The sequence below is a fragment of the Podarcis muralis genome, chromosome 10 (genome assembly GCF_964188315.1).
Source record: "Podarcis muralis chromosome 10, rPodMur119.hap1.1, whole genome shotgun sequence".
Taxonomy (NCBI): Eukaryota; Metazoa; Chordata; class Lepidosauria; order Squamata; family Lacertidae; genus Podarcis; species Podarcis muralis.
This window is the reverse complement of record NC_135664.1, coordinates 46,745,067-46,768,886: the sequence shown is the minus strand read 5'-3', so window position 1 is coordinate 46,768,886 and position 23,820 is coordinate 46,745,067. Positions and strand designations below refer to the sequence as shown.

Here is a 23,820-nt window from a genome sequence, read left to right as displayed (position 1 = left end):
CCACGGCAAGGCAGTGATCCATGAAGGGGACTCCTGTTACGTGAGGGTTTTTGTTTGTTCTCAAGAGGAGATAGGAGGAATTGAACCCAGCAATTGAAGGCTGTTTTGCAGTTGTACGTTCCTGGCTCCAATTCCTGCATTGCAGGGGGCTGGAGCAGGTGACCCCTTGGGACCTTTCCCTCTTTGCAATTTTATTATTCTACCTATGGGTCTTTCCAGATGCATATGTTTGGTGCAAGTGTCCCTTTTTCACAGGGAAAGATGCTTATGACGGTTCATACCATCTAGCGTAGTATTGTCAGCAACGACTGGCCAGCAGCTCTCCCCACCCACCCACCCACACCAGCAACGTCCTGCAATTTTGCGGACCTCTTCTTTTGATAAAATATGTTTGTTTTAAAGTTGTAAATCCTCATCTCCAGTAGTGGAGCACACAATTTTCCTCTTTGTTCTAAGCAGGGAGCAGAAAAGAGCTCTCTCCCCAACTCTTTCCCATCCATAGGGACAGGGTATTGTGCTACTGACTCAGGATCCATGCTTGTGTGTTTATAAAGCTTTCAGGAAAGGGCAGACTTTTAAAACCATTTTAAAGGCCAGACAGTGATGAGGATGGAAATGTGAAAAGAAATTCGATATAAGGTAGGATTTGAATACAGAGCATGCAGGGGGAGATAAAACAACAAAGAGTTTTGTGGCACTTATATAGAATAGCAAATTGCCTAAACATCTGTGGACTACAGTTCACTTCATCAGATGTAACCCCTCTGGAAACTGAGAAGAAGATAATGTCAGAAACTGGGGATGAATGTTAATGTCAGAATTTTCTGGAGCAAATGCTTTATTGATTTTGACAGTTGACAACGCATATGGTAAAAAATACCAAACAAGCCTGGCAAACTGTGTTCCCCACCTCTTCGTTCCTCCCATTTTTCACTCTTCATTGCCCCTTTTGTGCGTCTCAAAATGACTAACCAGCCTGTTCTTTAGAGCACAGGCAAAACTGAAGTAACTTTCTTTGACGAGAGCCTCTGGCCCTGCCTGAGAGATGTCACTGTGGATTCTTCACATGCTGTGCCAAGGCCCCAATGATTAATGCTGCGTGCCTGACAAGTTGTGTCAACTGTTCTGTGGGTTGCAAGCTAAAAGCTGACCTCAGCAAATGGGGTGGGAAAGAGGGCAAAGAGACTTCTTCCTATGGGATTTTCAGTCTTACTCCATCTACAATAAGGAACTCTGTTGCAGCTGCAGATCTCCAGGACACAGCTGCAAATTATATATGGAAATGTATAGAAGTAAAAAAACAAAGGTGCTTCTGGACACCAACATAGTGCATATTCAAGAAAGCTGAGTAAAAAAACTTCCAGAGGGGTTGCATTTTAGCCTATTACAGGGTGGGGAATCCAGAGACTGTAGCATCCTAAATTTTTGATTGCATAGCTTTTGTGGACTAGCATCCTGTTCATCTGATGAAGTGGAATCTAGTCCATGAAAGCTTGTGCCATCACAATTGCGTTAGTCTTTAAAGTACTGCAGGACTTGTTTCCACTGCTGATAGAACCTGCTCACCTCAAATACTTGGGATTTGAGAGCCGGACTTTCAAGTCCAAGTCTGGCTTCCAAAGAGGCTGACTTCCCCGCACTTCCCAGTATTTCATCATTAATTACCATCAATCGCTTTCATTTCTCACTTCTTGCCATCATTCCTTATTCCTGCAGCAACTCCATTCTGTGAAATGTCTATTCCTACTGGAAAAAAGTACACTTCTTGCTCCTTATGTTTTTCAGCAAAATCAGGGTTTTAAAAAACCAGGATTTCTCCTGATTAAGGTAAAGGTAAAGGTATCCCTGACCATTAGGTCCAGTCGTGGCCGACTCGCTTTATTGGCTGAAGGAGCCGGCGTACAGCTTCCGGGTCATGTGACCAGCATGACTGATTTTTTTCTCCTGATTAAAGACTAGTTAATTGAACTAGTTAACTAGTTTATTTATTTTTTTATAAATATTTTATTAAGTTTCTTTTCTTACAGTCAGAAATATAAAGTGTAGAGAAAAAAGAAAAAGAACAAAGAGAAAGAAAAATATATAACAATCCAACTTTCCATAATGTTTTTAACAATCCAACTGGACTTCCCCACATGCTCCAAATCCTGCGTTCTTTGCAATAAAAGCATCAGCAATTTAACTAGTTTAAATGCTTATTATTATTGATTTATTAATGGCCTTCTAATTTAAAACAGTTAAAAACACAAATACATTGAAAACAAAAACAAAACCCTAACAAATGGACACTCGTGGTAAAGACCCATTTATCCAGCTGGGAAAATACGTTGGAACAAAAATATATTCAGATGTTTCTAGAAAGCGCAGATAGTGGACGCTGGTCATATTTTGACGGGAATGCTATTCCACAGATTGGGGAAAGCCACATTAAAAGCCCTACTCTGAGTTCTGTGGAGCAGGCTTCTGAGATCTTTGGAACTTGCAGAAGAAACCCTCCCACAGACTGCAGCAATCTCCAAACTGTATGAGGGATACAGGTGGTCTCTCAAGTAACCAGGTCCTGAGCTGTCTAGGGACTTTTATGTTAGCACCAACACCTTGAACTTGGCCCAGTAATAGATTGGAAGTCAACCTGCCAATTGGATTCCAAGTCAGAAACTAGATAAATGATAAGAGCAGGCTCAGGTCTGGATCCCTCTCCTGCCCACTACAAATGACACACCTTATCCTCCCTCTTTGCAGTTATTTGATGGGGACCTCAGTTCCCAAGCCTGCTGCTGAATGAGCTTTTTGGGTGCAAGCACATAATTACTTGAGACTAGCAGAATGTAGTGAAGGAAATTGCCAGATTGCTTTTTGAACAATTTTGTTTTGGAGATAATTTGTCAGGTTCAAAGCAAAGCCTCATCCCCATGGAAGAGTCAGGATTGCGCCAAGGGTATTATCTTCCGAAAGAGATTGGTGCCATGATCCAAAAGGAAAGTGGCAGAGGAATGCTGCATGCGTTAAATTACCTTACAGGCTCTGTGCTCAGATCCTTTAGCAGGGGACTTTCCCCTCCACTTTAAAAGTGGTTAAGCTTCCTAATCCGTTCGTGTATATATTTGCTTAAATGGTTTATTAACCGCCAGCGAGCTGCCTTCTGCATACGGAGAGATGATGCTGGCTTCCTGATGCAGATAAGGACAATGGGATGAGAGAGTAATAAGTTTTGGATTCATCCCAGCTTCGATGCCCTTAACTCCCTGGGGACAGTTGTTCAGTGCAAGCACAAAAAAGTTTGTTTCTCATGTTCAGTAAATGTAATGTGTCTGACTATAAATGAAGGCATTCCTTGAGGTCACAAGCAGAATTATACCTCACATTTAAAATACGGTGGGCCGGTATCTCCTACTGTCAAGCTGAACGAAGGAGGTAGAAGCTATATTTTAAAAGTGTGACAGGCTGCATAGCTTGTCCGTCCTACAAGATCCAACTCCCTCTGATTATTTCTCTGTGATTCTGGCTTGTGCATTTAAAGCTACAGATATATTCTAGTAAATTTTAAAATACATGTGCTTCATATCGTACTGCTAAAAACACCTTAAAATATAGTCAGTATTTAGGAAAGGATGTGTTTAGCTGCTACACTTTGTTACTATATATTTTGGAAAGTTGTTTGTTCATCTGTTCATTTTGCATTTGGGCACTTCCTACGGTATTGCAACCAAATTTTGCATGATGGATCTCAGTAAAAGATCTCCAGAGCTGTCACTGAAAAATATGCACGTTTGTCTTCATTTACATGTCAATAACTTAACTAAAAGATATTTTTAAGGGACATCAATTTTAGCTGGAACAGTGTAACTGATTTGAAAAATCTGCTGCTCTAAGTTGGCGGTTTTATTGAGCAGTCAGTTCTTTTCCCTATTTTTGTTTGTATATGAATCTATGCTTTTACATGTGAATTGAGTCTCCCGTATATGCTTGGTGGGTGTGGGTGGGTGAATGGGTGAATGTGCAGTTATTTATCCAGCCAGCATTGATCACACTCAGAAGAGACACACTTAAATGAATGGATTTAATTAACTAAGTTTCATTAATTTCAGTGGGTCTACTCTAAGTAAAAAATAGTTGGCTACAATCCTCTATATTCCCCCACCCCCATTTCTGTTTACATGATCAGCCTCTGCTCAGGTTTTCTCTTCCTTTTAATGAGCCTTCCATGTCTCTCTGAGTTATTTTTGTTTAACAGGAGCTCGAATATTTTTTATTGGCTGCGCAAAATCCCATCTGCCTCTCTCTGTGAGCTCCAGGGGGGGCTGCATCTATGCCACTGCATTTCAGGAAACGACTCATTTCACTCTATTACTCCAAATGTGAGCAAACAAGAAAAGGGATAGATGTGGTTGCAGAGGCTGGAGGGGGGCAAGAGATGGAAAGGGAGTGTGGAGAGGGAAGGAGAAAACAATCACAACACATCAACAGGTTGACCTGATTGCTTTGGAACATTTGTCCCTCCGACAGGTCCCTTTGTGAAAGGTTTTGACACATGCTCTCTTTATCTTTTGGACTGGGAGCAGCGCTGAGTGACGGATCACAGGGAGCAGGCAGCCTTTGGGTTAGATGCATGGAAGGACAAGGCTAGGGCCTAGCGCTGAGCAAGAAGAGCTGATTCAGCAACCGGAGCAAACTTTGATAGTTAATAATGCATGAAGTGAATTAGGTGCTGACAGCTCTCAAGCTTGGAGCCTTCGCTATGTAATTATGTACTGTTGAACTTACAAAATGTCTTATTTTTGGAAAAGAGTCGGAGCACATTATAATTAAGCATTCATGTAGCACTTCTGATCTGCAGAGTGTTTGATAAGCTTCATCTTTGCCGTAACCCCATGAAATAGTTCACCCATTTTACAGACGGGAAGCTGAAGCTGAGAGAGGAGCTTATGTTTCTTAGAATCAGACTCAGTGAATGCCGGGCTGTCTGAAGCTGGGATTTGAACCTATGTTTCTTAGAATCAGACACACTAGAATGCAGAAATGTTCTGTTGCCCCATTTATGTTCCCCTCCTTTTGTAACAAATGCCAGAAAAATTAGCTATGTTGGTCAATTGCAATAAAGCCAACATAGAATCAGCTGGCACATTTCTTGCATTGTAAGCATTTGTGGGCCTGAGCCTGCTTTGTTAGATGCATATATATATATATATATATATATATATATATATATATATATATATGCAATATTTTATTTATACACACACACACACACACACACACACGAGGAGGAGGAGGAAAGAAAAAAAATCTGGTTTTCCCCTTTTTCTTTTTACAAAGTGAGAGGGAAAGGTCAATACAAGAGATAGCTATGGGTATGTTATAGTTGTATTCAGAGCACACATTAATACAGAATCCAGTCTGATGACTAGGCACAGAATGATCAATAACACGAGCCAAGACAATTTCTTCTTGTAATGAGCTAGCCGTATCCTGCGTTTGTTGAGGCTGAATCCCAAAGTGTCAAATTTGCTAAGGCATTCCAGTTTGGCAGCTTCATGTTGGTGGACTCTGTTTGAGGTTGTTGTTTTTTTAAAACGTTTATTAATATCTGATTCGTTTCCATGTATCCCTTTATGTAAAGACCTGGCTAGTCAGCCTATGCAAACAGCAAAAGGGCACTGCTGGCAGATGACAGCATATATTGTGTTAGATTAGAAGATGTGTAGTTGATTGTTCTTAGGGGGATCTCCTTGCTGAGAAGAATTTGCTTCAAAATGGCCCCTGGCCTGTAAATGCAGTAGGCATGAGGACTGAAGCATTTAACTGGGGAATACAGGTTAATCCTGAAGTCCCACATCTGTGGGGAACGGCAAAGAAAAAATGGCTGACCCTGAATTTGAAAATAGCAGGAGGGGCTTTGAACTTAGTCTTTAGCCAAAACAGTCCACCAGCAGAGTTTAAAACATAGATCTATGCAGCATTTGCAAAGTATGGGGGCTAGCTGTTGTTAGACCTTTAAATGTCCCGCTATTGAGCACTTACAATTCTCACCTGGCTCTACCCCTCTCGGAGTGAATAGACAACAACATTTAGTAAGTTTAAATGCTTTACTTGTAGTAATCACAGGTCTCACTCGTGCATTGTTCAGTGCTACAGCAGAAACAACACAAACAAAAAAAAGAACTTGGTCTCAAACATGTGGTCTGATTCTGAAGCACCAGCCTCGGACATGTGCTCAGCTTACATGGCTCAAGAAGAAGAGAGGGAAAGGAACAGGAAACAAGCCTTTTTTCCTTCCTCCCCAAAGGTGAGGGGTCATAACCAATCTGACTCTCCTCTGTGGTTTTTAACGCCTTTCTTACTGGCAATTATGCACAGTTTTGATTGGCTTCATAAATCTCCCACATTTTCTCTGTGCTGTTATCTTGGAATAAGGACACTGGTGAATAGACTTTCTTGTAACATACGTATTCCTCTTAAGAATAAGTATGTTTGCTTAAATTACAGTGGCTTCGGGTAATGAGGAGACTATGGTGGGTTCTCTAATTCCTTGTGGATACACATGGCAACCGTCAGGAGAATTCTGCCCTCTGCCCTGATGGTGCGAGAGAGGAATGAGGCAAGCGATAGTATGCAAGCATACCCACAAATGCAGAGGAAGGATTTGCACATACACGTTGACTGCTTGATGAATGCAGCATCAAACATTGACTTCCATCCATGATTGGACAATTCTGAGGTGACGGTTCTTCTGTCTGGGGCATTGTGTGTTCTCCCAGTGCCTTGTACACAACAGCGCTGAAAATGCATTACAATACATCAAATGATGTGCATGCATGAGTGAACCAGACCTGAGGCCTCTCAAGATGCAAGGCAGGAGATCCATTGCAGTCTTCCAGTTGAATAGATTGATGCACTTAGAAAAAGCACTCTCAGAGCATAGCAGCACTTGCTTGACATGCTCGTGCTTGAAGTGAGTCCACTGGCATACATGCTCATTTTAGTTGTGAGACCTGGGTGGTTGGGGGCAAAATGGAGGCTTTCTACACACAAAGCATGGGCTTCACCACTGAGCGATGGCCCCCTTCTCAAATAGGGTTTGGTTCTTGAACTCATCAGTCAGTCATTTGCCAACTTTAATGCACTTGTTGTTGGCCTGGCTAACTTTCAGGATTAGAGTTGTTGCTAGAGTTGTCCTGAGAATGTAGAAGCATCCTTGGGAAAGGTCTAGGTGTATTCCTCTTCTCTTAGTGGGTATTTGAAAGGTGCTTTTTGTGGATACTAATTCACACACCCCCTGGGCTGTGGAATGCCCTGTCACTCTTCCTCAAGGGCCCAGGCAAGACCAAATATTTCCCCACCACTCAATGAACGGGCACACAAATATTCATCGGTGAAGTATTACAGATGAACTGTTTCTTACAGCGTGCCAAGGAAAAAGGGCTTTGTGTAAGCAGACTCCTGCGTTCACCATGAAAGAGCAGGACAAAACCATATTTCAGTGGAGCCAGTTCATTAACTGGTTAAAATACCTATGACAGTATTTCAGTGCATGTGGCATTTTGATGCAATTTAATGAAGGAGAAAAGGCTTTGTTGTCAAACTCTCACAGACAAACCATTTATTGTTTGGAAAGTGCATCACCTGTTTGGGAAAAAGAACATAAATTGTTTATGACAGTGCCATCAGCCCTGCAAATTCTTCCACAGGGGACCGCACTGAATTTTAACATGATTCATGAATTAATTGATTAATTATACCAATTAATTCTATCAGCTCTAATCCCTTTTGATCTGAATGTTCAGGAGCAAGGCTTCAGAGATTTGGGTTCTCCTTTTGATCCCCTTTCCTGTGACACTCAGCCTCATTCCTTGCTTCCCTAAAGAGGCGCTGGCGATAGCTGACGTGCCTGCCATAAAGAGGGGTTTAAGAACATATGGAGAGGCCTGCTGGAATAGACCAGATGTTCATTCGGTTCCCCACAGTGGCAAACTAGATGCTTCCAAAGCAGCTCACAAGTAGGCCAAGGAAGCCATCAGCCAGCCCTCCCCACAGCGCTTTCCGGTTCAGACCCACCATTAGACAGAGGGAGGAAGCAGCCACCTTGGGCTGCAGATCCTGAGTAGCAGGAAGCAGCATTGAGGTCTTGGAGGAGAGATCTGCATATGCTGTACTGTCTGTCTACCCAGCATCCCCTAAGGTAGCCTTCTGCCCTCAGGTGCGCTGTCCTGTTGCTGGAGCAAGATTCAGCTGCCAGTCCTATCAGCTTCTGCACGTAGGAATAGAGGAAGTTGCCTTATACTATGTCAAACCATTGGCCCATCTACCTCAATATTGTCTTCGCTGATTAACGTAAGAACGGCCTGCTGGATCAGGCCAATGGCCCATCTAATCCAGCATCCTTTTCTCATGGTGGCCAACCAGATGTTGGTGGGGAACTAGCATCAGCTCTCCAGGATTTTAGAATAGGGATCACACTCAGCTTTTCCTGGAAATGCTATGAAGTAGGTGATCTACAGCTGAGCTATAGCCCTTCCCCAAGGAAGCGGGGGCAGAACCATCTTGTCATTCATCCCAGGCAGCAAAATGTCTGAAGCCAGCCCTGAGCACCTGACATTCCATGACATACAGCCTCCAAACATTTTTACAGGTTCTTTCTTTATAGATGCAAACTAAAGTAAAAGAAGCCATGTTCTAAGTCATTGCCCTGTAAGAGGCAAACATGCCACTCCCCCCCCCCCCTCCTTATAGCAGTCAGGCCAATTAGTATAAGCCATTGTAATGACTGACAGGCACCCAGGAGCTTAATTTGTTTTAAATTAAAATGGTTCATTATTAATTTTAAGTGGCACGTTCATCTAGTTGTAAATAGGTTGTTTCCATTTCAGGTTGACTTTGAGGCTTTCCCTCCACACCCTCATTTCAGATTTAAAAAATGGTTTCTCCATTCTGGTCTTAAAATGCATTGGCTTTGTATTAAGTGACCTTTATTGCAATGGAATAGTACATCTAAATGGGAGCATTTTGAAGTGATAGTGCCCCGAAGAATGGAAGAGTCACTCCTCTTCACCCCTTAATGAATTTTTAAAAAAGAAAAGAAACAAAATATTTCCTTTTTAACAGCTCTCAGGTTGAGGGGTCTTTGCTAGGTCATTGTCACTGCCTGAGCCGGCCCTCAGCCTCCCCCACACCACAGTCAGCAGTGCGCACCCTGCTGCTTCTTGAAACTGCTCTGCTTTAAAGGTTATTCAGGGAAAAATCCTGCTGCGTAGGCTGCAAGGTTTTGTGAAAGCCCAGATACTCTGTTTGTCTGTGTTTCCCTTAATTGGGGTGCAGCAGGTCAAGCCTGCAATAGAGATGCAGCCATACCTGAAACAAGACTTTCACCTCATCGAAGCCAGCAGAGATTTTGTTATTGACTTCCAGCGAGGGCACTTGGCACAAATCTCCTCCAGGGAAGATTCATAAAATCCAAAGTCACTCTAAGGCTGCAATCCTATGCACACATTTGCTTGAGCTCACAGACTTATATCTGAGCACATACGATTGGCCTGCTGGGGCATTTTCACACAGGGTGCTTAAAGTGACTCTTTCCCCTCTTTCAGTTTGTGCTGTGAATGCCCACCCTCCCTCCGCATCCAGTCGTTTATCAGAATGCACATTTGCATTACATAAATGTCTCTCTTCCACTCTCCCTTCTGCCTTAACAAGGACCAGACATGCTCATAAACAGCATACAAGGAGCTCTCAAAGACCACTTAAGTTACATGTCCAAAAATACTCTATAAGCCAATCTCTGTCTCCCTGTGACTAAGATGGAATGAGACCATGGGCCAGTCAGGCTTCATGAGCCTCTGTTCCACTCAGGATTAGACCTGTATAACCACATGTTTCTCTTTCCACATAAGACTCCTCAGCTCCTGCTATACCCTTTCCTTATGCAATACTGGAAAGCTCTGTGCTTGGCAACCACCTCAGCTCCAAACCAAACCCCTCTCTCTGACTTGGGTTCCTCTGGCTTGATTCTCTATCCTCCCCACTCCCCCTACCTAAGATATTAGGATCCCACCTTTCAAGGGGGCTAGCAATAAATGAAAACACTTAAGACTTTTTAAAAAGTTAATGCTGACTTATGAAGGCTCTGTGGGAAATGTCTCCTTCTTCAGGCCTTATACTCCCTTGCTTCTGGTGTTTCAATTAGTTTTCCTTGAAGGTTTCAAGGTGACCATCGGAGGTCTCCTCTTGAATCCCTCATCCCAGCTCACATTTCCTTCCTGCACTTATTTCCTCCAGCATAGTCAGCTGAGAGAAGTCTGCTTAGTCTTCCTTGGGAATGGCCTGATGGTGAGAAAATCAACTTTTAATAAGCCCTGAGAGGCAGATCCAGACACTACTGCCTACATGCATTCAGTTTCTATTCCCCTCATGTCCCTCCGTTATTTGCCTTCTGGCATACCAGTCCTTCCTAGAACGTTATTGGAGCCAAACTGGTTGAAGTAAGGATATATCATCCTATGTGCATGGTTCATTCAGAGCAGAGGACTTGCTCAGCTTTGCTTGATGCTAGGTGGAGATGGTTTAGGCTCCTAATGCCAGTCAGTCCAGCCCACTAGGAATAGGACAAATGTGCCTTCTCAAAGATGAAAGGCAGCAGGGTGGAAAGAACCCACTGCAGTTTATCTCCCCCAAGCAGTTCAGGGTGCCGTGTATGCCCTTAGCAAAGAAAGAAGTTGGAATTTGGATATGTGTGGAATGAGTGAGCAGGAAAGAACCATCACAGAAGGTAGGGGTGGGATATGAACAAGGATGACAGCATTATTTTACAGTGGGCTGAAACGTCATGTGAGTGTATTATTCTGGCAGTTGTTCTGGTAAGCCAGTTTTTAGCAGGGGGCATAGCTCCATTTAAGCAAGGGCTGAAGAGTCAGCACTATTAGGAAGCTAAGATGCAGGTGAAGTGCTCCATCGGCCACCCCTCCCAGAGGGAACAGCAACAGATTCTCCACCTCGCCTTTTGTTCATTAGCTGTTCAGTTCTGTGCATGATCCAAGACAACAGAAAACAGAACTAAAGAGTTCAGATTTTCCCCCTGTTCTGTTCTGTTCTGACCATGAGCCCACAGGGCTCGTGAAAGTTGTCTGACGGTGGCTCACCTGGTCAATTGTCAAGTCACATAGTTAGGGAGATTGTAGTGGCAGGCTGGAATTTCAGGACCTTGGATAGCTGCAAGTGAACATCTTGCTCTGTATGAGCTCTGGACCTCAACTGAGATCCTTTATCTTCCCTGGGCTAGATCACCCCTCCAAGGCTCTGCTCCCTTCCTGACCAGCAGAATATTAAAGGAACATTCTTCTGGCCCAGAGCTTGCCACTCAATTACTTACCAGACATCTTCCACCTTGGGTGTTTCTTTCCCTTGTTGCCAAACAGCCATGGGGGTGAGGAGGATGAGGTTTCTATTGTAAAGGGGAAAGGTTCCTCACAGGAATCTGACTCTGGAGTGCTCTCTTGGCGGTCCCGAATTGAAAGTTCTGGTTCACAGCGCTCTTGGCTGATAGGCTTTAATTCAGGCTCAGTGTTGGACCCTGTCTGGGTTCAGTATCAATGCAGCTTTACGCTGCTGGTCTTTCAGTCTCGGCTGTGTTCCTTCCTCTCTGTGCCACTCAGGGTCAGTCAAGGTTAAGACAGGTTGTTATGGAAAACAGGACACTGCCAAAACTCCTGCTGCTGTTCACAGCAAGAAGGAAATTGTTTTAAAAATAATTCGTCAGCATCTCAGCAATCAGGTGTGAGGCCTGATTGAAGCATAATGCCATGTGCGCCATAAAAAATTACCTATTCAAATACAGCTCTTTCCATTAAACACTGGACTCTACTTCATTGGAGGTTTTTAAACAGAGACTTGGTGGCCATCTGCCAGGGGTTCTTTAGCTGTGATTCCTGCTTTGCAAGGCGTAGGACAAGATGATGCTTTGGGTCCCTTCCAATTCTACAGTTCTATGATTCTATAAAATGAGGTTCGTGCAAGCTACATCTCCAAAACCTAGGCCATGGGTCCCTGACTTGCTAATGCTGATTGGACTAGTAAGGCAATTTTATTTATACATAAAGCCAGTTCAATGAATCATAGGCATGGGAAATTGGGAACAGGGGGTTAAACACACTCAGCATCACTTTTACACCATGCTTGGGACAGCTCTGTGTATTTACTTGCTTATTTAGTTGACCTTTCTACCCTGCCTTTCTATCAGACCAGCCCACCAGGGCAGCTCATGACACCTCATTAATAAAACTATTGTAACAAAGCAGTTTAAAACAATGATACATAAAACACAGCCAACATGAGTACAAAACCAGAGACATGCACACCCCAAAAAAATCTGGAAGAGCACCAAATAATTACTTCTTAAGCCCCAAAGATCTTCTTTAAAAACCCAGCTTTTGCTGCTTGTCAGAAGGTCAGCAGTGAAGTGCAGTGGCAGGCTCTCATCACCATAGTAAAATATATATATATGGATGGGGGGGATTCATATCCACCATGCTTTGAATGTCAAGGGGACAATCAACAGGGGAGCACACAGGTATGTTCATGGGGAGGGGAGAGGTCTTTCAGATCTCCTATTCCCAGACCTCCGAAGGTCTTAAGCGCACTGGTGGAGGAAGGGGTGTGTGGTGGGTGCGGCCCGCGCCAGGTGTCATCCTTCAAGGAGGGTGACATCACCGCCCCACCCCCTAGGATGCTCACCATGGGTGGTGCCCCCCCAGGATGCTTGCCGCGGGTGGAGCCCCCTCTGGGACGCTAGCCTCACCCCCACTGGCGGCTACCCCGCACCCAAGTGCACAGCATGTGCCCACTCTGGGTGCCAAAGCAGCTAGCTCCACCTCTGCTTATGGGTTACAGCCAGCACTTTGAATTTGGCTTGGAAACAAATTGGTAACCACCAGTGAAGCTGGAATAGTGCTGGAGAGTGGAAGTGATATGAGTGTCTCTTTCCAGAGAAACGTGAAGTTTCCAAAGGCTTTTGAAAGGCAGTTGCGTGATACAGAAAGGGAGAGGCCTATGGGTTCAGAGGACCGGATGCGAGGAGGGAGGTCTTTGGGAGTCAGATTTTGTCATCGTCATCTCTCCCACCACCAGTTTCTCATCTCTAAACAGCAGTATCTGCTTTCTTATATCCAAGGAAACTCCTAGAAAATATGTATTGCATACACAAGTGCCACCATCTGGGTCAGGAAATCTGTTTGATGCCACTGTGCTCAGTGTAAGGCTAACCTTTCTCCCTCCCCCATCAAGCCTCTGTGGTTCAAGAGCTCACTTTGGCTTGGTGGCCCCTTTGTTGATCTTTTCTTTCCCGCCTCCAGGGCAATGGGGGGGGGATGCATGTTCTATAACCACAGCAAAGCCCCTTATCCCTTGCAACAAACAAAGCAGGTAAATGCCAGGAAGAGGGCTCAGCGGAGTCTCTGGGCTAGGAGTTCCTGACAGCTTATCAGAGCTGCTCTTTCAGCTCTTCTCTCTTCCAAAGGGCATGGATTGTGGCAGCTCGATTTTCCACCGTGGGATTTTGGCGCCTGCTTCTGTGAAGCACCAGGTGCTCATGCTCAGTTCTAAGGGTCTCCCAGAGGGGATCCATGCTCTGATCATTGTCTCAATCGTCTCACCAACACCCCTTCGTTGACATGCAGCGTGAGATATGCCGCCCTGAATGTCAGTCCTTTGCTTGGTAACTCCAGCCTTGGCGAGTGGGCAGGAGGCACACTCACAGATGATTAGCATGCATGGAGCAGTGCTTCATTTCTAATACTTCTTTACCGGCAAAGTCTCAGGATAGTCTGATGAGGAAGAAATGACACACTGAAGGGATTTTGTGCCATCCTGCCTGTGTGAACAGCTTCAGCTCCTGCCTTGCTCATCTCCCCTGCTAGTTTCAAGCATGTCTCTCACTTTCCATTATCTTTCCTCTCTCCGTTTTTTGCAGGATGGTGGAGTATTCTCTGGATCTCCAGAATATCAACCTGTCTGCAATCCGCACTGTGCGCGTCCTGAGGCCCCTCAAAGCCATCAACCGTGTGCCTAGTAAGTCTATCTGCCTTTCTTCTTTCAGTCTCTCTCTCTCTCTCTCTCTCTCTCTCTCTCTCTCTCTCTCCTCTTTTCTTAGCACATTCAGAACTTACTAGCCACATGGCACCTGCGTCTCTCGCACCCATTTGCACTGCTGTCTGTGCAAGGGGAGCAAATCAGCTTATCCAGCACATCCAGTCCCTTCCAGCTACTCGGTACCTGAACCCAGACTATGCTGATTTCTCTCCCCCGCCTCCCCCCCTGAACTTTTGTCTGGGGAATTCATGAGCAAAATCCTTTTAGGAGAAAGGGCAACATTCACAACAGAAATTCTGAGCTAAAACACTAAACTGGGATTAAAGGGACTTTAGAACAGGCCTTACAGTGGTGCCCCGCAAGACGAAATTAATTCGTTCCGCAAGTTTTGTCGTCTAGCGAATTTTTCATCTTGCGAATTATTATTTAGACAAAGGAAACAAAGTCGTGAGACGTTTTCGTCTTGCGAAGCAAGCCCATAGGGAAATTCGTCTTGCGAGGCAACTCGAAAACGGAAAAACCTTTCGTCTAGCGAGTTTTTTGTCTTGCGAGGCATTCGTCTTGCGAGGTACCACTGTACTAAGAAATACTTAGCAAGGCTTCTGCAAAAGGAAGTTCTGCCTTACACCAGCATTTTGGGGTTCGTTGGAAGCACCATCAGGCAGATGGGTAAAGGGGAATCTGGTAGATGATACGGGCGGGATTCCCCTAACCGGCCCTGTCAAAGAACATTTTGCTGTTAGGAAAGTGATGGTGAAATGCACTGAAAGGTGTGGAATGAGTGAAGAATTAATCAGAGAACGTGTGAACCCCACACAAGTGAATCAGAATGAATTATCATTGTCGCACGACTATCCTGTAAACAGATTGGAATAAATGCTCAATAAAGACCAGACATAGTCTAACCATGGCACAAGCTTTGTGCAAACAAATCAGGTCGTCTGTTTATTCAGAATGCTTCATTTAGGAAAGGTTATGGTGCCAACAGTTGACCCACTTCAGGCTAGGACATTACCCTGTTGTGGGTCATGGTGTAAGTGCTGAGAATTTTAGAGAAAAAGTCTCTCATATTTGTGGTCCTCTTAGAGAGTGGGGGGGGGGGGTGTTCGCCAAATGGTTGTGTCAGCGACAGGGGGAATTTGAGAGACAGGAGTAAACAGCTTTGATTATGGATGCTTCAAACCTGTACTGCTCTTCCTTTTATGAAACTGGAGTCTTTGGGAGATCTGCCTGCTGTAGAGAAGGAAGTTAGGTTTACTGTGCTCCCCCTGGGCTTGTTCTACATTTATTGATAACTTCTGTGTAAGGGACTTGTTATTAGACCCATGGGCTAGGGCAGCATTAAGAAGAGTTGGGACACAGAGGGCTGCTTTTGTTGCTGCTCCCTCTACTCTTCCACATCTTTCTCACACCATTGCAATACTTGCTGTGGCTATGCTAAGCCCCAGACCCGTGACTACGGGGCAGAGCCTTTGCCTTGCATGCAAAAGGTACAGTGGTACCTTGGGTTACATTACCTTTGGGTGACGTAATTTTGGGTTGCGAACGCGGCAAACCCGGAAGTGTATACTTCCGGGTTTCACCGCATGCGCAGAAGCGCTCCATCGCGCTGTGCGTGTGCACAAAAGTGGCGCCTCTGGATACGGACTTTTCGGGGGAAGGACAGACCCCCGGGATGAATTAAGTTCGTATCCGGAGGGTCCACTGTCTTGGGTTCAGCTTCTAACATCTTCAGGTGGAGTTGTGAGTGATCCCACCTGAAATCCTAGAGACACATTGCCAATCAATATAGACAACATGGAGCTCGATGGGCCAATCTTCTGATTCAGTATATGGCAGTTTCCTTTGTTTGTAGCAGCCTAGCCAAGAGAAGCAGAGATAAGGAAAGCATACGCATCATGGGGGGGGGGGTTGGTGGGTGCAGCTCAGAGGACATGCTTTGCAAGCAGAAGGTCTGCATTTAAATCCCTGGCATCTCCAGTTAAGACTAGAAAAGACTAAAACCGAGAGAACCACTGCTAATCATCATAGACAGTATTGAGCTAAGTGGAGCAGTGGCAGCTTCCTGTGTTCCTAATATAGGTGGCAAAGCAACAAGGACCACGGATTGTATCTTGTATAAGTGTGATGCTCAAAGAACTCTAGGGACCATTTCTGGAACTAGTTTTGGGATTTCACCAGAAGGTTGCCCCTTGGGGCGCTAGTGTTTATTGGTCATGCGGGAAGTGTGTAATTATTTTTCCATTTTCCTTGAAGCTAAGATGTTAGGTGTGGTTTTTTTTAACTTGGCAATGTCCCCTACACTCCCCTTTCTCCCCCAATCCCTAAGGTTTTGCTACTAGGGCCCCATGTCACAGGCCTGCTTTGAAATCGTGGTCTCTGTATTAAGCTACTTTCAGTACTCCAGTACTTTTTGAAAAGAGCTTTTTAAAGCACAGAATAATATGATTTATATTCCTTCAACTAGTCCAGGTAACATCAGGAGCCTATGGAGGAGCCTGTAGCAAAGCCTCAGGCGTAGTCAGATGAATTAAATGCCAAATGTAAACATTCTCACTGGAAGTCTAATTTACAAGCATTTGGTATGTGTATGGATAATGGCTTTGCAGCAGCAAATTAGAGCCTTAAGCAAAGAAGGGAGAATTTCCAGCCCTTACCCTGTTTTCTTGGACTGTGCTGGTAGCATTTGGAGAAGCTACAGACATTTTATTGGTTTGATTCCCTGTTATAAATGTGCTTTGATTTAGGAAGCCTTGCTCAGTAGATTATTAAGTGACCTTTCTTCCCTGGATACTTAGAATCACAGACTTGTAGAGTTGGAAGGACCCCAAGGGTCATCTAGTCCAACCCCCCGCAAAGCAGGAATCACAGCTAAAGAACCCCTGACAGATAACCATCCAACTTCTGTTTAAAAACCTCTAGTGAAGAAGAGTCCACCGCCTTTCAAGGAAGTTAGTTACACTGCAGAACAGCTCTTACCATCAGAAAATTCTTCCTAATGTTTAGTAGGAATCTCCTTTCTTCTTCTGCAGTTCTCTGTGTCCCCCCAGGAAATAGAATTGTTAAGCCACGCACTGGGAATTGCAGCAGTGTGAGGGGAATAGGTGTCTCCTAAAAACTCTCGGCACCCTCATTAACAAACTGTAGTTCGAAATATTCTTTGGGTGAAGCCATCACTGTTTAAAGAGGTTTGCTGCTGATTTAAATGTATGGTGCAGATGGAGCCTTAGCTATGTCTGATGAATGAATACCTGTTCCAACATTTAACCAAGGGTTGGGAACCTCAGGCCCAGAGCCAAACAGGGCCATCCAAGTCTCCTTATCTGGGCCTCAGGACTCTCCCGAAGCCACATCCCTCACTGGCCCTGCTTCACACTGTCTTTGAGTGTTCTTGACCGCCTGGAAGGTGTCCTTGAACTCTGATATGCCTCTTGCTTCCCTGGATGAAGAACAGAGAGGGACGTGTCTACTGTGCAAATGCAAAATTTGCATTCATTGCTCTGCCTGCTTTTACTGCCCGCCTCTGGAAAGTTACCCAGAAGGGAACGCAGCTCTCGAGCTGACAAGGGCTCGTCATTCTTGATGTAACCAATCATACGGTGATGTGTGCATGGTGTGCCTCCTTTTCCCAACTTGGGAGTGATATCTATGCAAGGAAGCAACCTGTTGTAAAGCAGTCCTAAAACTGTGCCATTGCTCTGCATGTTAGGAACGAGGAGCGCGGCATTTGCTGTCTCCTGCATGACTCCCCTTGAAATCTAAAAATACTCTAAGACCTATGCTACATGGAGGGAAGTGAGATAATGGGCACCTTCCCCTCCCCCAAGTTCGTCTTGCTTCTACTTTTGTCCCCGCTTCCTCCTCTGCAGCTCTGTGTGCATGATATATAAATATGAGTCAGGCTCCACTGGGAGCTGAACCATCAGAATCTGCTAGGCGACGGTGTGAACCGGGATGCAGTTTCTCTGTATACACACACAGTATAGTTTAATGGAGCCCCCTCCCCAACATGTCAGGTTTCAGGCCAGAGAAACAGACGCGTTTCAGTAGAATAGTTACTAGGGAGGGAAAGTGCGAGAGCACAATAGAATAGAAGCAGGGATTGTGTTCTTCTTGCTGCTTTAAAATATAACCTCCCTCCTGAGGGCAATGCGGAGCCAAGGCTGCAGCACGGCTGGTATTCCACTGTGTTTATTAACTCCGATCAAATAATGCCAGCAGTGTTTGCCCAACTAGGCATCACACAGCGGCTGGTAATGAATTAGTAATTATTAATAACTATTTCTGTGCAGGGTCACCAAAAAAAGACAGGGTTCCTTTGCCTGATGAAGGGTAAAGTGAGGATTTGCAGATCACACTGTATAAGGAACCCCCTTTCATTGCTTTGTTCAATAGATTAAATCTTTATGTATTTATTTATATGTTTTCCTTGTTTTATATTTTTATCCTGCCTTTCTGCTGAAGCATTAGGGTGACTCCTGCTTCACACCACACTCCAGGACCCTAGATAGTAGGCCATCTAACACAATGGCTCATACAGTGTTCTTTTCATTCCTGTGCCTGTTTCCTGAACTGCAACTGAGTTGGGATGGCAGAAAAATAAGATTCAGTTTGCATTTGAAAAGCTGAACTTATCAAATCCACACATTCCAAAGCAATATGAGAACTGGAATATAGCCATCCTTTAAAATTTACTCTTGGCCCAAATTTTGGGATTCAGTTCTCCAGCCAAAGATGGTTTACATTAGGAGAGAGTGCACATAAAAAATGGACATATTGGTTAAAATAACGTAACAAAGATGCATTATATTAGGGTAAATTGATTGCAGAACTGTGTACATTGGTCAGTGCTGCATACAAAATGTGTTTGTGAGGAGCAAATTCACACTAAAATGCTGAAGAATTTTCATGAGGGCTTTTATAAAAAGAAAAGAATCACAAATTGCTGCAAAATTGAACTGAATTTGTTATTGGGGAAATGAGAAACCAAGAGAAGTGAAATTAACAAATCTTTCCATCCGTTCTCCCAAGTGAGTACAGAGGATTGTGGCTCTGGCCTTGTACAAAGTTTGCCTCTACCCACCCCTGCAAAAAAAGAGAGAAGCTCTTAGTAGGCCCCAGTCCCTGCCATGTGCTTTTTCTTCATTCCTGTTTTTCACTTTAGCTTGAGAAGTTCATTATCTAGGATGGACAATTAAAATATCACCAGTCTTACTATGGCACATACATGGACTTGTTTGTTTTTACTTTGGTTATATCATTGTAGAGAGTTTGAGTATTTGATACATCGCTCTATGTACCACAAAATATATATTTAAATAGATTATTTTAGCTCAATGTATGCCTTTTCTAAATATTTTTATCCTAAAACATATGATTTCATGCATTTTTGTTATGCTTTTGAGCTGAGAACAGTATCGCAAAGCTCAGATAAGTGCAAAATTCAAAGTACCGTAATTTTGTGTGTATAAGACTAGTTTTTCCCCCCTAAAAAATAATGTCAAAAATTAGGGGGCGTCTTATACACGGGACCATCTTCTCCATTTTCTTAAATCGGTGTCCCCAAAAATAGGGGGTGTCTTATACATGGGGGTGTCTTATAGATGGGAAAATACGGTATATGTTCTTCTCTGTGCAATTAGCCTGGAAGGTTTGGATTTGAGTGGTTTACTTATAAGTGCAGACTACTGAAAGGTATCTTTCTCTCATTCTCACCTCCTAAAAGAGTGAGCCACAGAGCGATTGGGGCCTCCCATGTTGACCTTACGTAGGCATCAACTTTAGGGGGCCCAGGTCTCTTCAGTCGCCCCAATAAAATATTTTTTGGGGGTGTCAGGACAACCCCAATGTTGAGACCACTCAGTTGCGGAGCCAAGAGCAGCACTGCGTGGCTTCAGTGGCTTGTGACTCCTTCTCCTGAAGGAGGGGGGAAGCAGCCCCCAGCCAATGACAGTGGTAGGAGGAGGAAGAGGCGGAGCACTAGAGAGGAGGAGCCATCAGCTGTAGCAGCTGTGCTGCCGCCACATTTGGCTCCACCCCGGCTCCTCCCTGTGTTACGCGCATGTCATGTGCATGTCATCGCCTTCCCAATCTTCTGCTCAAGTTGGCGCCTCTGTGACCTCAGCAGTTGGGTGGGTTCTCTAGGATAGAGAGGGGATCCTTTGCACCTGGAAAGGTCAGGGACAGAGGGAGAGTCAAAACCTTTGCCTGCTAGTCACTTTTAACCTGAAACTCCCTCTCCCACCACACCCTTTTATTCCAGTTTTTAACATGCAGGTCTCACATTCCTTAGGGGTAAAAAGAGTTAGGAGGAGTTTTAGGGAGAAGGAGGCTAAGCAATATTTACTACACGTGAAATATTGAGAGCTGAAAACCAAATGCTATCTGCATAGACTCACCTATTCATCTGTGTATCCATGTGCTGGGTTCGATTTCCTTCCAGTGACGCTCAAAAGTGTTTGTGTTTGGAACAGGTTTCTGTAGATAGAGAATTGCTACATTGCGCTAAGAACAATTTGTGGAGCTTCTGTGGGATTGCTTACCTGTTTCAGATACACAGAAGCAATTTCCACGTAAGGTTTTGTGAGACACTTTCAGCCATTCATCACCGCTCTTTCTGACAATACGTAAAGATTTATGGTAGGGTTTGCTTCCTCGGGGTTGCCTTTCACGTTATTTTAAACACAGAAGTGCAGTCTTGGGAGTCCATGCCTAAAGATGTGAGAAAATGTAATATTGGAAAGGTAATAAATGTGTCTGGGGGAAAACTTTTAGACATGTTGGGCCAGCTTCCAGACACATTTTGTGGAGCTTGTGCATCCTCATTCTTGAAATAGGCATTCAGGCCTTGACAAATTCAGGCACCTAATAATTTGATACCGGTGGCATCGGCAAACCTGAAAAATTATTTTATTATTTTATATTACCTGAAAATTATTTTCAGGAAAAATTATTTTATATTACCTGAAAATTATTTTCAGGTCTGCACAGGAGCTGGCATGGAAATGTTGATGCTGGTTCCTGAGCAATCTTTTTCAGTCCAGTGGGTGCAGGACATAAGGGAGCCAAACTCAAAGCCCCATTTTCCCAGTATCTCATTATTAGTTGTTGTATGCATATTTTATTATTGTTTCTAAATCGTCTTAACATTTACCAGTTCCCTACTGTTACACCAAACTATAACCTGTTAAAGCACGAATAAAAATCAGAAATATAAATGAAGCATTCATTTTTTTAATATTCTGTCCTCTTTGCCACATCAGTATCTCTGTAGCACCAGCACTGTTCTGGGATTAATTTTACTTTAATGTGTTTCTTTTTCCAGTTATTATAAATGCAGGGATTTCCAGCCACATCTTCAGTACTTCTGATCAAAGAGGCACTTTTGTTAGTAATATGAGGGGGGAAACTTCTGGTTTCTTCATTTGCATAGAAACGTTGTCACATCAAGTGCTCCAGTGCTTGCTTTCCTCTCCCCTCCTCATTCCCTTTTCCTTTTGTATCATGTTTATTAGATTCTGAGTCTGTAAGCAGGGACTGTCTTATCTTTTAATGCAGCACTCAGAAAATGCTTTATAAGTGCTAAGCAGCAATAACCGAAAAATGGCAAGAGGATTGTGTTTGAAAAAATAATGAAAAATTGGAAATGGTCTGAGTTGGTAGCAGGTGTCTAGCGAGACATGGCACAGATTAGTGACAGAACATTTGGGTCCTTCCCACAAACCTTATTTAATATCTTCATTAATAATCTTCATGGAGGAGTCATACTTGTTAATGACATTCATAGATGATGCTAAAATTGGAAGAGTCGTGGATATTAGCAAAGGGGAAAGAATAATATAAAGGGATGTAAAAGGAGCGAGGGGAAAGTAGACAGAAACGAACATGGACTGGTCAGAAAAGGCTCCACCTATGTAAATGTAAATACATCAAAGATTTTTGAATTATTTGGTTGTTCAGAAACAGTGGAATATAAGTACTTTAAGATAAGTAAATTGAAGGCATACATAGGCTGAGATAGTGGACAAAATGTTCAAGGGATGAAATATTGTCAAAATGTTTTATTGATTCCTATTTTAAGGTCCTTAATTCAGAATGGAATGGGTTGTCCAGAAGCATTATCATGTGACCAGGGTGTAGAGTCTCCTGTTGGCCACAATTTTTAAAAGAGATTAACTAGAGCAATTTTGCTGTGATAAAGGCACTCAAATGCTTATGAGCAGCAGCATAATGGCAGTTGTCAGTGCCCAGGGTGGCCAGGCACCCTGAGTTCATTTGAAACAGGGATTGGTTGTTAAACCACTCTGGCAATTGCAGCTCTGTGAATGGAATAGGGGGCCCCTAACAAACTACAGCTCACCCTTAACAAACTACAGCTCCCATGATGCTTCAGGGGAGCCATGACTATTAAAATAGTATCATAGTGCTGGTATAGATGTAGCCGTAGTCCAGAATTCTAACATCTCCTTCTGTACGATGGGTAGAATGGCTCTTGCAAAAACACACACTCACAAAACCCCTGTTGTTGCAGGAGTGAGACTCGATAACTCTTGGGGGCTCTTAGCTCTTAGACTTCACTTTTCTAAATGATAGAAGGTCTGTTTTTGCAATTTTAAAATTTATAACCAGCTAATCAGTTCTCTGTGTGGCCCATATATACTCTTTCTCCCTCTCCATCTGCATCCTTTTATTAACATTCACCCTTTCTCATATTCTTCTTAACTGAAGCATCATGGGTTGCACCTTGAACACAGCTCAAGAGAGAGAGGGAGACAGAGAGAGATCCCCTTAGGTCTTTGTCAGAAGCAGCCCCAGGTCTCTCTAGAAAAGCTTGGCTGCATGTCACCCCAGCCAGTTCTTATTATGGCCTCTCCAGTGGCACCTTTCTGCCTCTGTGCCACCTCTCGCTTCTTTCTGAAGTTGTGCACAATCTCACTTCATCCCTCTTGAGTGGCAAGTCTTTAATCATATCTTCCTCTCATACCGTCATGATTTGACACAGGTGGAAGAAAATGCCTCTTCTCGCTGCTGTTGCTGCCACCGTGTTAGCTGTGACTGTCAATTCTGTCTCATTTTGTACTGTGTTTGGATGTGTGTTGCTTACAACTAGTACTTTACAGCAACTGACTTGGCTAAAGTTCTGTCTGCTAAGTTACAAGGCAAATCCTGTGATGGTAAGGATTTGCTGAAGAATTGATTGCCAAGAATTTACAGTGCTATCTAGCCACTGCTGTGGTGGTGGTGGTAGTTGTGGTGGTTGTTATTTAACCACCCTTTACCAGCAGGTTACAATTATTAAAACATGGTATTAAAAACAGCCAAAAGCAATGTAATGATCACAGAAATAAGGAGGCTCCTAAAAATATACACATCTCAGGTATCAAAAGGGTAAGGAGCATTTGCTGAAAGTTCTATAATGAAGATGCCAGATGCATGTCTGTGGGGAGGGAATTCCACAACTTAGGGGCTACCACAAATAATGCCCTCTCCTGCAGTAGCAGAAGGATGGTGGAACAACCTTCTGTCAATCTTAGCACCCAAGAGGGTCCATAGGGAAGAAGGCAGCATTTCCTCCAAACCATGCCCACCTGCCCTACATCAAGTGTGGAGCACCAAAGAAACAATCAGAAGCTTAGAAGCGAGTTCTTGGTGGTTCCTCTACATGCAGGGCTCACTGACAGCCCCACTGGGATTGGCTGGACTAGGGAGGTCCCCTTTGGGTGCTTGGTCCATTTGCAAGCTTGA

General features: G+C 43.9%; 1 protein-coding gene across 2 annotated transcripts in view; it reads left to right on the top strand.

Annotated features, from left to right (window-relative positions):
- CACNA1I (calcium voltage-gated channel subunit alpha1 I) overlaps positions 1–23,820 on the top strand; it is a 293,249-nt gene that overhangs the window by 166,386 nt on the left and 103,043 nt on the right. For both annotated transcript variants that reach the window (XM_077934953.1, XM_028745913.2), the window contains exon 5: positions 13,958–14,055. In XM_077934953.1, the coding sequence (XP_077791079.1) occupies positions 13,958–14,055 (98 nt within the window). The remainder of the gene's footprint in view (positions 1–13,957; positions 14,056–23,820) is intronic.